The following is a 15,850-nucleotide window of genomic DNA, read 5'->3' as shown; positions in this document are numbered from 1 at the left end:
CCCCCCCCACCTCAACCTCCGCCGCCGCTCGCGCCCGGCCATGGCGGAGGTGAGTGCGGAGCCGGTGGGGTCGCGCCGGGCTGGGCCCGGGATGGGACCGCGTCTTCCGCACCGCTCTCGAGCCGGGCTGGTCCCCTGCGGGCTGGGGTGCCCGTGGAAGGGTTCCGGGGAGCGGGGTCGGCTCCGGGCCGGGGAGCTGCGGGGCCTGGTGCCCGGCTGGGTGGGGGATGAGGGCCTGAGTGGCGGAGGGGCTCGGGGAGAAGCGGGGCTGGGCCTGGGGCCGGGAGGGGGCACAGAGCGGAGCAGAGGTGCTCGGAGTTTGGTCTGGTGGGGTCTCCGGGGGGATTTGGAGGCAAAACCATGGGAAGGGGCAGTGGGGGGGGGGGTGAGTCCCGGGGGGGCTGGGCTGGGACCCCGTGGCCTCTCCCGGTGCTGTCACATTGGCATTGCTGCTGCCGCCGACGCCGTACCCATCATCCCGGCGTCTCTCTGACATCTCCCGGTGCTTCCCTCACACCGCGGGGCCTCGTGGTGACCGGGGGCACGTGGAAACGATGAGAGCTCTGCGATGGCCACTGTTCGTCGCGGGACGGCGGCTTCTGTCGAAGTACCAGGCCTCGCTGCTGGGACACTGGGGCTCTCTGCCTGTCCCACCCAGATCAGCTCCGTCTTCGTTATGGCCCTCGGAACGTCGGAGTGCTGCTTTCCTCTTTGTGCTGTTGCTTTGGCTTGACGTTGGCCGACGCATCCCTTTGCCTTGGGGACAGGATGAGGTTGGACCTTGGAGTTTCCGCTATGGCATCACCACAGTGTGAGGTCTGGGCAGTGGCTTTCTGGACAGTGCAGGAGGTGACCTGTGCTTCTTGTCTTTTGCGAATTTTTTGCTCTTTCAGATGCATAGATTACAACACAAATGCGTTTCTATCCATACCGCTTTCCTCTGACCGCCACTGGGGTTCCTAGAAAACAAATCCAAGTTGAGTCTCACTGAGTTTGAAATACGTGTTAAACTAGCTCAGGAAATCACTTTAATTATTAAAATAGTGACACTAGGAGGAGAAACGTTCTCTATTTTTTCCTCACTTTCTTGCAAGAGCTGCTTCATATTGAAGGACGTTCCATCTCTGGAAAATCGCGGTCAACGTTGCAATGGAAAATGTCTTTGTCTGTGCCCTTCCTCTGTGTTTTCAAAGACATGACTCTTGCTTTGTCCGATGTGCTCAAAAACTCAAATCCAGGATGAAGAACAGAGTGCTGGCAACATCCCGAAAATACAAAAACGAGGTTGGATAATGGGTGAACGTCTGCGTAACTTTTGGGAGAGGCAGGGGGTTGGAACGGGATGATCTTTGAGGTCCCTTCCAGGCCAAGCCATGCAGTGATTTTATGGTTATGATTATGCCTGAGAAGCAGAGAGCGATGCAAGGAAAGCTGCTGCTGGGAATACCATCTCTTTTCCCCAAAATTAAGTGACCAATGGCTGGAGGAGCCATTTTCCAACCTCACGGTTCATTGTTGAGGTGAACAGAGACCACTGCTGTCATCTCCCGTGGGGATGGAGCCGCCACCAGCAGTAGGCAACACCAGTGGTACCTCATCTGAGAACCACTCTTCATCTGGGGATGTTTGACGATGCCTTGATGTCCCTGCTCTCTTTCCAGTGCGTGTAATGCTGTTGTGTTTCCTTCCTTCTACCTGATGTTTGCACTGGAAGTGTCAGACTGCAGCTCCTCACCTTCACATGGAATAACCACACCTCATGTGGCATCAGCAGTTGGTGTAGACAGGAATATTCTTTCTGACGTCGTTTACCTATTTAAGCCAGACCCTCTTTTCCCTCTTATCCCTCTGCCTTGTCTGTTCTCTTGCTTCTTTGCAAGAGAGAATCATTTGAAGGATTGTTCAGTTTTACACATTTTGAAATCTGGATGTGAAAGGGGGCTGCTTGCTTTTTCTGCCACTTGTTTCTTCTTTTCTTGGTCCAAACTCAGCGGTGCCAATCATTTCGGGGTGACTTCCAGCTCACACCAGTTCCCACTCGCCCTAATGCTGCCTTAGTGCTTTGGGGAGATAAACTTGTGATTAGTTACTGGGTTGTCATACTGATGTATGGGCTGTTACTCTTTGTTGTAGCATCTGATCTTTAATAGGAGAGCTCATAGCTCCTGAAGTGTTCCTGACACCTTTTCAAGCCAGCTCTTCTGCTGCTGCCAGTTTCAGTCTTCGTTTTCAGAATCCTTTGCGTGCAGCTCCGTATTGATCCCCGTGTGAAGGAGGCACAGTCGATATATGGATCATTGTCTCAGGACAGAGAGCTCTGCAGATCACTGGAGGCAAAAGGGAGTGGAGCCCACACCCTTCTCATTTTCACCAAACTGGGATTATTTGCTTGGAAGGATTTATCCAAGAGGGTTTTGTGCTCGGTCCCATGCCAGCAAGGACCGGCAAAGAGACACTGAACTTTCCTGAGTTATGAGTTTCCCAGCATGACCGCTCTCAAAATGGAGGTTGTCTGAACTCTTTCCTTTCATTAGCCCATAAATGCCTCCCCTCTTTTCTTCATGGTGTGCTCTGCCTGCAGCCAGAGTGGTCTCCACTGGAGTTCCCCTGTTGCTAATGATCAGACACCGGGGATGATGAATTGCAGCGCACACTCTGCACCTCAGCTGGAACTGAGGCATCCTCGTTTCACTGCTCTGGGCAGGGGAAGGAGCAGGAGTTCCATGGCTGCTTCACAGGTCCTCGCCTTCCCTCCTTCTTGGTCTCTGTCTTGATGGGAACACCAGCTGCCTCCTAGACTGAAGCCTGGGGTGGCTTTTTTGGTGTGTACTTTCTTTTAGAGGATCAATTTGGATTTGAACCTGTATATATATATATATATATATTTTAAGCTTTTAGAGCCTTGCACTGAAGCACCCTAGATGTCCTGGCTCCCCCTGCCCGAGCAGGGAGCTGAGGTGCTGGGTGGCTGTGGATCACGATGGGATGTCAGCAATGACTGTGTTGCATTGATGCTCTGGCTTCCCTCTGCCGTCAGATGCTCTCAGTCAGCTCAAAGGCATCGCTTAATTACCTGCTTGCTCCCTGCCTAGGCTGAACTCGACGAACAGCATTTCCACGTCCCTCAGCCCAGGGAGCTGCAGGTGTTCTGGATTGCTATCCAGGCCTCAGCCCGTATTGCTGCCTGAACTTCTGACTGCGCACCGAGTGCCAGAAAGCAGGAGGCTCTTCTCACCGTCCACCTGTCCCATCTCTTCCCACCTCACCTCCTGCTACATGCACACCTTCCAGGCTCCTTCGCTGCCTGCCCAGCTCTGAATTTCATGGCTGGCCCCTCTGAGTCTCCTGAATGCAGTGAGGCCTTAGGGAGAAGCCGGCGTGGTGGTGGATGGCCGTTCCTGATTGCACCTCCAAAGAGTGGCCCAGGTCACGAAAGCGCTGCGTTCAAACAAGCGTGATGTGTGCGTTTAGAGTAATGGCTTAGGCATCAAATCATTGAAGTGAACGTGTAAACCATAAAGACCTGAGGTCTGAGGCTGGTGAGAGGATAAATAATTAGCGGAGCGCTGAAGGTAAAATGGAAACACCACCACATGCACTTAGAGACTGAGGGGAAGGTGCAGAACCCAAGGAGCAGAGCCCTGGGAGAGCTGCTCGTTACACCTGACGAGAGCTCTTCTTGCACAGCACAATTTCCAGTGCTACCCTGCGTGGGTTTTATTCACTTTTGCTTTGAAATTAAACCAGTGGGGTTAAGAGGCTGGAGGGAGGTGTGTTACATTCTTAAGAGATGTCTCAGCCCTATTTTTCTCTTTTCTTGAAGGCCTCGGTGGGCAGGCAGAGCCCGAGGGTGGTACCATACCCAGCCCACAGCCTATGTCCTGGAGAGCCCGGCCTTCAGAGCGCAGCAGGTAACCACAGATTATATTTCTCTTTGTTGGTCTGATTGCCAGAGGAACCTAAGCTCCTGGGGTCGGTTTGTCTGTTTCCTCCCCTTCTCCTTCCAACGTCTTTCGAACTTGTTGGTTGATTCTGATAAGACTTGATGGATAAGCCTTAAAGATGTCAAAGCTCCTACAAATGTCTGTTTGCTGCTCTCCCAGTGAATAGTAATTACCCTAAAAATGCCTCAAATGAAGGAAAAGCTGCAGTGTGCGTTCAGATGTTATGACATCAAGAGGGAAATATAAATACTCAGGAAACAGTCATGGGATATGAATGTTTAGGGAACCAGGCTTGGCAGTATAGTGCTCACAGAAGGACTTTGTGTAGCTGTTTCCAGCCCCTCTCCCTCTTTTCTACCTAATCTCTCCCTGTGCCTTATTGTGGCTGCACACACGCACAAGAATGGAAGAGTGGGTTCAGGGTGGTGTTAGTATCCAGCTTCTTTTGATCCCTGCAGTTGTGTCAATGGGCTCAGCTGATCATCGACTGAACCTAGCAGAGATCCTCTCACAGAACTATGGTGTACGGGAAGAAAGGGAAGAAGAAGATGATACTCAGGAGAAACAGAAGTCTTTAGAAGAGCTGGAGAAGAGCTTCAGTGCCTCTCAGGTAAAGGCAGCAAGGGAGGGGAAGGGAAATTACCTGACAGATTTTCTTGTTTTCTTTGACAGTACTGGTATCAAAGGTCTTTGTGGGAAACTGTCTTGCTTGCTCTGTGCTGTGATTAAGCCCACCCATCAGTAGGTCTTAGATCTGAATTTGGATAGCAAGGAGTTGGACTTCCAGCAGCTGACAGCAGTACGTTATGGAGTCTTTGTCTGCCAGGTAGCCACTGACAGCGTGCTGTTCCTTCACACCCTTGGTCAAGGAGCCATCAGCTGCTGGGTGCATATGCAATGTCCATTCCACGGTGGAGAGGAACCACAGAGATGAGAGGATGTGGTTCTTTGGTGGTTAGTCCCCATGGAGGCCTCAGTGGAACACGAAGTGTGCTCTTGCTCTTCAGGTCTGGCCCAAGACTAATAGAGGGATTTGCTCCATCTCTTCTTCTCTGTCAATACAGTTTTACTGTTTGGCATCTCTTCACCAGCATGAAATCTAGTATAAATACATTTTAAAAATACCTTTGACTGTATTGTTTTGGGGTGAAAGTTCCTGGTTTGCCTGTACCTTTGAGAAGGACAGGTTGTGGTGTCCTGGAAGACACCACAACCCTGCATTACCCAAGGCACTCAGAGCCCCCAGAAGAGCAGAGCTGCCTTGACTGCCTCTGCATATCTCTGTGTTCACTGCAGCTGCTGTTGTTCTCGGTGATTGTTCCATGCCTGATGAAGCTTTGTCCTCCTCTCGCTCAGAGCAGTGAAATGCCATTTGAGGAGCTGCTTGCACTTTATGGCTATGAGGCATCCGATCCCATTTCAGAGCAGGACAGCGAGAGCAATGACATTACTCCAAACCTCCCAGATATGACTCTGGATAAGGTAAGAGCAGCTGTCAGCTTGGGTGCGTGCTATTGGCCTGGGCTGCAGGTTGCTGTGCTGTCTGAGAGCTCCATGTGTCTGGTAGCTCTTTTTAGAGGGAGTTTGGGTAATGCCAAGGGAAGGGGTCTGCCTAGTTCCGGTGCCCCAGTGAGAAACACCAGGTGCAGAAATGTGAATGAACATACAGAGCGTAGAGGAGGCTGGAGGAAAGTTAACTTTTTAATTAAAAAGAACGCTGTAACAACTCTGTATGGAACTTTGGTAACAGCTCTTGGCTCGTAAGGTGAATCTGTGAATAGACAGGGAAGGTTTGTATCTTCCTTTGGTGCTAGCTAACGTATCTCTGGCTTCTGTAGGAATCCAGTCTCCTCTGAACACTTAAATGAATGCTTCAAGGGAGAATAATCTAGGGGTGATGGGGAGCACGAGAGGTTCTGTCTTGGAAGAAGCTGTGGCTGTGGGAGGGTGAGGAGAGCTGTGGATGCAGCCACCCTTGGGCTTTCCTCTAGGCCTTGCTCCCCACCCCCTTCCTTGCTTTTATTTAATTTTCTTTAATCTAAAATATTTTTCACTTTCTTGTTGTTGTTAAAAGGAACAAATAGCGAAGGATTTGCTTTCAGGGGAAGAAGAGGAGACGCAGTCTTCAGCTGACGATCTGACTCCATCCGTCACGTCCCACGATGCATCAGACCTATTCCCAAACCAGCCTGGCTGTACGTGTTGTTAATTTCTAAATAACTGTTCTGTACTTAGATGTGACGTGCAGGATGAAGCAGGGACGTGTTTCTTTACTTTGTCACTAAGTTCCCTGACATAAATTTTCCCACATTCCTTCTGGGGGCTGCAAATAAACCTGTGTGCTCGTGGGGTCACCCAGCATCAGTCGGACGTGATAGAGTGTAGGTGGGCCCTTGGGATCAGGAGAGAGTTGTCTTTAGCCATAACTCACAACACTGAAAAAGTGAGAACTGTTTTGCTACCTGTTGCAATCACAGTCTGTAAGATCAGTGCTGGGTCTGATATCTCCACAAGTGAACAAATTCAGTAGGACCAGTGGTCTGATGTATTGTGGCAGTTCCTAAATATCAGAATAGGCGTGAAGCCAGAGCTCATGAGAGGCTCAGTGTGAAGTGATCTTGTTCCTTCTGCTGTCCTTGCAAAGTGAAGGAGTCTGAGCTCCTCAGGTTGCTTGGCACCACCCATGTGGCAAGCATGCAAACTGTCTTATTTAAAAGGGGAAAGTGGAAATATGGGTAAGTTGTCACCGAGGACCGTGCTGAAAGTGACTTTGAGACAGAAAATAAAGGGAAGGAGAGGGAACATGGAGTTGATAGAAATAAACCGCTTCATAACAACAGATCTTTTCCTTTCCCACAAAGCAAATAACTTCCTTGCTGATGAAGACAAAGAGCCCTGTTCATCTCCATGTGCTTCCTCCATGGCTGAGGAATCGGAGGAGGACTCCATGCCATCTAGCGAGTGTAAGAAGGTAAATGACTGAAGGACAGCCAGAAGGGGAGCTGAGGCATTGTCCCAGAGCCTGAGGAAAACATGACACGAAAGCACTGTGATACTCCTCAAGCAAGTTTCCTTGCTTTAACTTCCTTTTGCTCGGTGCCTTGTGTTTTGTGGAAGGCAGTGGCATACGTGGGTTGCAAGCGTTTCTTTAATGTGATCTTGAAATCTCTGTCTGAAACTATGTTCTGCTTCGCATATGCAAAGTGCTGCTGTGCCCTGGTAAGTCAAAAATGCACTCTGCAGCCCTGTACAAGTGAACTGCTGGGCAGTGTTCCCAGTGGGCTTTTCCGAGGGGGAGCCATCTTACGAAAGAGAGGAGCAGGCTTCCAAATTCATCCTGGTAGTGAAGGTTGCAGGAGGCCTTTAGCAAAACTTCTTTTATCTCCAGCCTCAGCTATTTGCTGTATATCTGACATTAAAACCATGTCAATGCCTAATGTCCCTAAAGTATGATCTGTCTGGTTGTCAGTCTTTCTAATTACCTTATAAAGTAGTTGGGATTCCATAGAAGTAATGGTGACACTGGGGACTACAGATGTACACTGGCCTTGTGGTGTCACAGTCCTTAAATAATGAAGGAAACTCAGTGCCTGCATGGAGCATGTTCCATTTACCCAGCTCTCTGTGGTGCTATTTCAGGACATCAGTATTGGACCTCAGTTCCAAGCCACCGTTCCCGTCCTCCACTTAAACAGGCACAGTGAGAAAGGTAAGGCAGCTTCCTTGGTGTATGTGGTTTGGGTGTAGGGCTGCTGTCCTGGGAATTTGATGGGGCTGTGGATCACCAGTTCTGTTCTCTAAACTTGGCACCTCTCAGTATTGACACCAAAATGTACAGCTATACCCCAGCTAGCTTTAAACTATTGGATTTGGCTAGTAACAGATCTACAGAAGCTCAATAGAAACTGGCTTGGGATGGCAGGTTAGGAGGAAGGGGTCTCAGCTGCAGCCAAAGCGAGATGCTGTGATGTGTTCTGCTCTGGCATCTTCCTGAAGTAGCAGGAGTTACTTCCATTAATGCTCCCTGGAGCTGACCAGTTCCCAATTTGCTCTGCAGACATCCTGGTGTGCAGATTGTCTCCTAACTAGTGCAGTACTAGCAGCAGCTTGAGTTTCTGAAGAAGATAGTTAACAGAAAAGCAGCTCTTCAGAAATGACTCATTTCCTCGCCAGTTCTTGTAACCTAGTAGACTCGAAGCAACTTAGTTAAAGGAGAGAAGAAAGCTCATGGTGCTCTTGGCCTTCTGTACTAAAGACCACGGATTTAGTGCCTGTTTCATGTAGTCTGCATGTTTGCATCAGCGTGAAATGAGAGGAAACTGACAGTGGATCCACAGAGGGATTTTTTTATGCCCTGTCAGTGCTTCCTCTGACCTGATTTTACGTGGCAGAGGAGTCGGTTCCTTTGCCTGTAGAAACAGGTGGACGAGTAAAACAGGTAGGGTGCTAATGTTTTTATCTGTCTAGAAAATAAAATCACTGTATTTCTGGTTGCAGACTCCCTTCTTGCTTTGCTCTGGGCTGCTTATTTTACTTAGACAGCTGTTTGTATTGCTTTGTGCCATGCTTTCATGGGCTAAGAGCATTGAAACCTGAAAGGGGCAAGAACCACGTAGTGATGCAGTGTGCTGCTGACATTTTATGTGGATGGAGCAGCTCATAGAGGAGCATTACAAGCTAGCACGGCCTTGCAGCTGCTTAGTTTTGTTTCTAGGATCAAGAGGGTCTTGAGCCTAGGCCAGGTTTGTAGCTCAAAGCTTCCTTTGCTTCCTCATCCTTTTGTTTGCTGCATGTGGGAAAAGACACCTTACAACTTCTGGTTTTTGAGTTGCCAAAATGAATAAATCAAAGCATCAGAGAACATGGTAACAAAAAACTCGTCAGCCAACCCTTGTGAAGAACTGGAAACAAGTCAAGCCAGTGTTTGGGGCTCCAAAGGAGGTATAAGCAGTGTTAAGCTTATCTGCCTCCAAAATCAGGAGGGAAAAGCAAAAATACCTTCGCACATCTCTAGTGCCAGGTTGGAGTCCAAGCAAAGATTTTCTCTCCCCTTCTATCTCTGCTGTGCATGTGCATCCTGATCGTTTCTCCAAAGCAATAGGATTCTCTGATTAGCTTATTTCAGTGCTTTTTCTGTTAGCCTATGAAAATGAAGATCAGCTGCTTTGGGACCCAAACATCCTACCTGAAAGAGAGGTTGAAGAGTTCCTATACCGTGCAGTGAAGCGGCGGTGGGACGAGCTGTCTAGCAGCAGCCTGCCAGAAGGAGAGATGGTGAAAGACAACGAACAGGTAAACTCTTGTAGCCAGAGATGCTATAAAGAAAAAATTCTGGCATAATGGTGCAACATTCCTTCAGAGATCCTGAACAAGGTTCGCTTAAAAGAGAACGGGGCCTCCCTCCTGTGACCCTCTCCTCCTGCTTCCTGGATTAGTGAGGTTGCCTCTGAGATGCAGTCTTAGGAAGCTCTTCATCTTGCCTTTGCAAAAATCTCTGAGACAGGGCTTGCAGCGTGACCATCATTTTGGATCTGTCCTCTGTAAATTCTCTTTCTCTTTGAAGCCAGCTGAAGGCAAAACTTCTGAAGAAACTTCAGAGCAGTTGTGTTTCCCCTGAGCTAATCAGGTTAGGTTCTCACAGCAAGCCCAGTATGTGCAGAAACATGGAAACACACCAGGAATCTCTAGGGCTGCTGGTAGAACTGCATCTTTTCAGTCCTAGGGTTTGTGAAAAGTGGAATAATCCATGCTGGTGGCCAAGCTGGGGCTGGTGGCAAAGTGGCTCCTGGGGAAAAAAAATAAGTTTTACAGGACAGATGGGAGTCATAAGGAGGGCTGCTTGTGGTATGTTGTCCTGGTACGTGCTGTAAATCGCTTTCTTTTGTGTCCTAGGCTTTGTATGAGCTGGTTAAATGCAACTTCAATGCAGAAGAGGCATTGCGGAGGTTACGGTTCAATGTGAAGGTGATCAGAGGTGAGAACCCCCTGTCTGGATTCTACCCCAAAGGTCAAGGTACATCGAGTTCTTCCTAGATTCTGTACATTGTCTCCAATTCCTTTTTTTTTTTTTTTTTCCCTCTAGATGAGCTTTGTGCCTGGAGTGAAGAAGAATGTAGAAATTTTGAACATGGCTTCAGGGTCCATGGGAAAAACTTTCACCTTATCCAGGCAAACAAGGTAAGAATGTTCACCCCTGCATCACACTGAGACAAAGGGAGTGAGACAGAAGTATATTTTGAGCCTTGGCTAATGCAGGAAGTTCAGGACTGCTGAGTTCCAGTCCCAGGCTTTGTGTTGACTCATGCTAGCAGGTGATGGGCTGTTCACTGCCCTGCTCTGCCTTATTTTCCAGGTGGGAGAAGTCACAAACAACACTGGCCTGCATGAGTGATGTCAGTTAATTACTGATTAGCCCTTTCTGGAGTCTCAAAAGTTCTTTCCAAACTCTCAGCCCTTGCAGTACCTTCTGTGAATGAGTGAGTTGAGCATGTGGATGTTTTGTAAAGTCCCCTGGGGTCCTCTAGAGCGAAAGATGCTGTTGTAGGGAGAACTGGGCCCCAGGACATATGCTGCTGTGCTGGGAGTTGGCAGAACCGGAGAGTCCAGTTCTACCGCTGATTCATTGTGGGCATGTTGACTCTGGCCAGTGAAAATGGATGCAGGTTTGCTCTCTTGATGTTAAGTGTGCTACTGGAGGATGCAGGAAAGTCCTGCATGAATGTACTGTGTGTGTGTGAGCCCACACTGGGGTCTGCAAGAACAGCTGTGCACCGCGGGCAGTTCCTTCTCTGGCTGATTACCACCTTGGAAATCTCAGTACCCGCTTCTGTTCTGCAGTGTAGATGTGTCCGTAGCAATACAAATCGCCGTCGTGCACTTGACTTTCTGTGCTGATGCAGTGGGTGAACAGCCCTCGCTCCGTGAGCCACATCTGGATGCTTGGCACGCTGACTGTGAGGTCTCTTCTCAGGTCCGCACCCGGTCGGTGGGCGAGTGCGTGGAGTATTACTACATGTGGAAAAAGTCCGAGCGCTACGACTACTTCACCCAGCAGACTCGTTTAGGAAGGAAGAAGTACGTCCTCCACCCTGGAGCCACGTGCGTGGAATATTCTCACACTAAAATTAGTAATATCGTGAAGATCCCTGCTGCAAAGCACCTCCGTTGTAAAGACTGTGCTGTCTGCTCTAGGAGGTTTTTCGGGGTGGGAGCACGTAGCCTGTTCTCAGAACGTAACCCGCTGCTGGTGTGGGAAGGGATGGTTAAGCAATTATGTGCTTGGGTCTGGACCTACTCGTGCCAGAAAATGCATTCACAAGAAGGGCTGGGGTCAGGGCTGGTCTCAAGAAGTAATTCAGATGGATGAAAATTCCGGGACAGGGTTTTTCTACGTGCAAAATTACTCAATTTCTGGTGTTTTGGAGGTGAATTAATTTATTTCCCAGACGCTCCCCTTTGAGGCAAATTCTTCACTTTGCGTGTTAATTACAGCAAATGCTCTTCTGAAAGGTTGAAGCCGAAATGCTTTGAAAGGTCAAAACGAAATGTTTAAGTTGAATCCACGCTGACTTAACTGTGATTGCCTCTGTGCCAGAACCTAAACTGGGTTCTGCAGACTGAGAAGTGATGGGCATTCCTTTACGTGAGGCCCCTGCAGCCCTGTTGCTTTATTTGTTGGTGGGTTTTGATCCGAGCCTTCCCTGCCTGCATCTCTCTGGTCTGTGGGCAGTCACAGTACTGTCTGCCTTTCCCTACAGGGATTACACCGACAACGATTTGGATGGGGGTGAGGTAGAAAACGCCAGTCGCTCTCGGAGCTCCCCACCCATTCCCTCTGCCACCAGCTGCCTGGACTCTCACTTTGGCCAAGACCAGCTAGCAATTGAGAGCACAGGTAACTTCCTTCCCTTCTGTCTGCCACGGGGACAGCTCCTCTCTGTCACTCAGCAGCTGGACCCCCTCCCCCCCCTTTGCCTTTCTCCTTTTGCCATTATTCAGCAGTTGCTCTTTTCCCTGTATCTTGTCAGTGTGCTCGCAGGGTAGGGTGCATGCAAGGGACACGTGGCTGTCTCTACATTGATGAGTACTGACTTTTCTAGAGTTGGTCTGCAGTTGGTCCCACAGAAGGATGGCCTATGTCATTCCCAAAGCAGGAGAATTTGCACTGACTTTGGGCACCTGCAGTAGGCAGTTGTTTCCAGTGCACCTGCTTTAGTTAATGTGCACAGGTGTGTTCTCCAGAGGCTGATTTGAGGCACCAGAAGTCAGGCTGTACCAGTGAAACTGCCTTCAGAGCCGTGAGAAGATTCAGAGAGGCTGACTTGGGTTCATTTCCCCTCTCCATCCTACCACAGAGCTTTGTGCTGACACCTGCCAGGGGGTGTGTGCTCGAGGGGATGGGATTTAGGATGGGGTTTGAATTGGAGAGTCTTGAGATTTCCTTTTAATTTCCATAGAAACACTGATGGCCTCCTATCTGCTGTCCGCATCTTGCCTTTCTGTAGTACATGCTGGCAGGATTCATGGTTGCTATAATAAAAAAAAACATTTGTGCCATCGAACAAAAACCGTTCTGGGCGGGTGGGATTTGAACTGGATTCTGCTTTTCATATGTTACAGATTCATTTGACTTTCATTTCACTTGCTTCCCTCCCGCTTTCTTCCTCCCTCTGCGTCCATCTCCCTTACGTTTCCCTCCTTTGCTGCACGCAGAGCCCCTGAGCGTGGAGAGCACAGCCTGCAGCCTGGGCAGCATGAGTGAATCGGGACAGGGCTACGAGTGCAGTACTCCTTCAGAGACGAATTGTTCCTTTGACCCCGCAGAGGAGACCTCCTCGGGCACCCTCTCTGCTTCCTGCACACGGCATACTGTCACCCCCTCGGACACGGGGCTCTTTGCTTTGCCACCAGCAGGACCGGGACTGGCAGAGAAGCAGGAGACGTTACAAAGCTCTGGTGAGACGATAACCATGGACTTCACTCTCCCTGCAGACATTAACGAGGGTTTGCCTTTAATTGCTGGCCCTGTGGATTTGGACAGAGACCCAGAGGCGGCGGTGGCCCCTGCGCAAGTGTCCTTATCGGTCACAGATTTTGGCCTCATTGGCATCGGAGATGTAAATAGTTTCCTGAGTGCTCATCAGGCCTGCTCAGCACCCGTGGCTCGGTCAGAGCCTTTGTCACAGTGAGAGTCTTCAGTCACAGACCTGTCACGGACCCAGCAAGGACTTGGACCTGACTGAGTGAAATCCTGGAACTTCCACTGTTCTGTAGGGACAGTTTGGAGCTCTTGGTCAGAACCCATCTTTCCATCCTCCTTGATCCAAGGCTACAGTGAAACCAAACACATTTCTTCTCCGGTGTGTTCCGACACAATCATGCAAAGCTGGTGGCTGGCTTGAGTGGGGGGGGGGGCCCATGACCCCCCCCCTATTTCGTTGACCGTGTGTTACCCCAGGTAATGCCAGGCTGTTGGGAAAATCCCTGCCCTCACTACAGGGGAAGTGCCCTCTGGCCCCAGTGGGACAGGCTGAGTGAAGAGATGTTTTGAGAACAGGGATGTATCACGGGCACTTCAGGGCTGGGACAGAGGATGCAGTCTGGAGGTCCAAGAGCTTAGGAAATCAGCATGGAATGCAGTCTGCTTGGGCTGGAGGGCTGTTTACCAGCAGAGGTGAGCATGGTGATGGCAAAGGAAGGTGAGGAGTCCTGGCTGTTCACCCACATGTAGTGCATTGCAATAGAAGCCACTCTCCCCACTCCCCTTCTCGCAGCTATCCTGCGCTCTGAGCTGTGGGTTGTGGCAGGTGCACACAGGGCTGTTCTCAAGCCTCCTGCAGTTTGCATTTCCCTCTGCCCATGCTGCCACCAGCTGCAGGTGCGGTGGTGAAACCTCTTCCAGTCCTTTGGCTGAAGCTTCAGGGCTTGGAAAGGGATGCTGCCATGTGCAGTGGTATGGTGCATGCTTAAGCCTTTCCCGCCTTCCTTTGCAGAAGAAGGGGATGGTTATCTCTGAGTTGAATCTCACTTTGGACAGTGGCTGGAGCTAGAATTGAAGTGAAAGCGGAAAAGCAGGAGCTACCACTGAGCAGAAGATGCCAGTACAGGGCAGCTGCCACCTGCTCTGTCCCCACCAGCTGCCTGCATCTCCCTGGAGCAGTGACACCAAATGGGGCACGGATGCGTGTGCAGCCTGGGAAGGGCGACAGCTCTCAGCCCCTGTGTCTCACTGGAATCAGAGAAAATTGCCCACAGCAGCACCAGCCATCCTCACTGCCACTTTGTCTGAGCCCACCGCGTGCACCCAGTGTAGGGCACCAGTGCTAGCACTGAGACCCAGCAGGAGAGCACGCGGCTTTGGGCATTCCTGTCCCTTTCCGCCCACCTCTGTTCTAAAACATCACCCCAAATTCTCTTTTATGAGACAAAGGGATGTCTGTACTGCCACTAGCCTTCTGAGGAGGTGATGGGGTGGGCAGGTGGTGGCCGGGAGCTGTGCTGGCTGATCGCTGTCCCAAATGCGTGCCAGGTTTAGGGTTTGTCACTGGCTTAAATCCACGTGTTCTCATTCCCTTCTTCTGTGTAGGGAATGCTGTCTGCTGACTTGCTAGGCAGGGCTCTGGTGCAGATGTTCCCTTCCTCTTCCTCCAGGCATATTCTGTGTTTGAGAAGGGGTTTGGGTTAAGATTTTTTTGCTTATTTTGGTAGAAGCCTTCAGGCTGTGATCCTGCAGTTGCTTCTGCTGCCAGTGGATTTGGAAGATGACTAAAACTATTAGCCTGGATCCTCCTTTTTACCTGGCCTGGTGAGGTTGCACTCCTGCGGAGGGAGCATGGAGACAGCGCCAGACAGCTTCAAGGGATGGCTGAGGATCAGACCTCGTCTCTCACCTTCTGAGCCCCAGACCTGTTCCCCTGTGGCGGCAGGGGGTTGTTTCAGTCCCAGCCAGCACCGAGCTGTGCCAAGATCCTGACACAATGCTCTTGTGACCGGGCATTGCTCTGCAAACCAGATATGGTAAAACGGAGGTCTCTGGCTGCACCCGGCTGCTGGAAATGGAAAGCAAAGCCAAGTGCCAGCTCCATAGTGGAACTTCCCAGGCTCTGATTCCCCCCTTTCTGGGGGAGAGAGGAAGCTCCTTGGCTGGAAGGAGAGGAGGGGGCAGGGCAAGAGCAGCTGCAGCCCTGCTGGGGTTGGGGGGGGGGCAGGCCATGGCTTCTCCTCTCCATCAGCCAAGAGGGTTTTTAGTTTTTTCCTGAAACTATTTTTTCTTTGGTTTGTTTCAAGCCCCGATGAATGGAGAGGGGAGGCTGGAGGAGGCAGAAGTGTCTCTTATTTATATTATTCAGTGTTGTTTACAGATTCGCATGGGGTCTTTTCAACATGTCAACATGAGTGCGGCGCTTTTTTCCACATCACTTTAAGGGAGAGGGGTGGAGAGGGCTGGGACGGGGAGGGGAGTCACAGGGGGAGGAGGTTTGGTTTTGTTGGGGTTTTCTTTTTCCTTCTTACAAAGCACATTCACTTGGAGATGCTCCCAATGCTGGGCTCTTCCCCCTCCCACCCTCACGCCCTACACTGTGAAGTGATACTGCCTTGAAGGCCCCTCGCCGTTATTTATTTAATTAAAAACCTAATTTGAAAGTGAGCAGGAAAACTGTCTCGGGAGTTTTTGGAGACTGAGATGTCAGAGCCCTGTGCATTGGAGTGGAAGTCCCAGAGCCCTGCTGGATCACGTTCCCCCATCCTGAGTGCTCCATTGACCTGCCAGGACCTGTCAGCGCAGCCCCGAGGTCCTCCAGAAGCAGGGCTCGGGGCACAGCACCGATACAGGGGGTGAATTTCCCCTCCTCTGCTGGGCGTGGAGGGCACTGCTGCCTGCTGACGGGTGCTCGGCAGCGGGGGGA

The 15,850-nt window shown here is 50.5% G+C and overlaps 1 protein-coding gene across 7 annotated transcripts; it reads left to right on the top strand.

The window, feature by feature from the left end:
• Nucleotides 7-15,591, top strand: MIER2 (MIER family member 2). 7 transcript variants are annotated; one of them, XR_002433021.1, is made up of 14 exons: nt 7-49; nt 3,824-3,911; nt 4,403-4,554; nt 5,241-5,426; nt 6,019-6,139; nt 6,806-6,915; nt 7,584-7,653; nt 9,070-9,236; nt 9,837-9,918; nt 10,027-10,121; nt 10,915-11,042; nt 11,702-11,838; nt 12,657-13,401; nt 14,652-15,591. XR_002433021.1 is itself a non-coding variant. In XM_021378708.1 (13 exons), the coding sequence occupies exons 1-13, from the start codon at nt 41-43 to the stop codon at nt 13,130-13,132; spliced, it is 1,746 nt and encodes a 581-aa protein (XP_021234383.1). In that variant the 5' UTR covers nt 7-40; the 3' UTR covers nt 13,133-15,591. The 7 variants fall into 7 exon arrangements, 6 of the variants coding, with proteins under 6 accessions (XP_021234383.1, XP_021234382.1, XP_021234380.1 ...); XM_021378708.1 differs by having other exon boundaries at nt 5,301-5,426; nt 9,085-9,236; nt 12,657-15,591; XM_021378707.1 differs by having other exon boundaries at nt 5,301-5,426; nt 12,657-15,591.

Source organism: Numida meleagris, chromosome 27 (assembly GCF_002078875.1).
Source record: "Numida meleagris isolate 19003 breed g44 Domestic line chromosome 27, NumMel1.0, whole genome shotgun sequence".
Classification (NCBI taxonomy): Eukaryota; Metazoa; Chordata; class Aves; order Galliformes; family Numididae; genus Numida; species Numida meleagris.
Note: the sequence above shows the minus strand (reverse complement) of the source record. Positions and strands in the feature narration are given on the sequence as shown.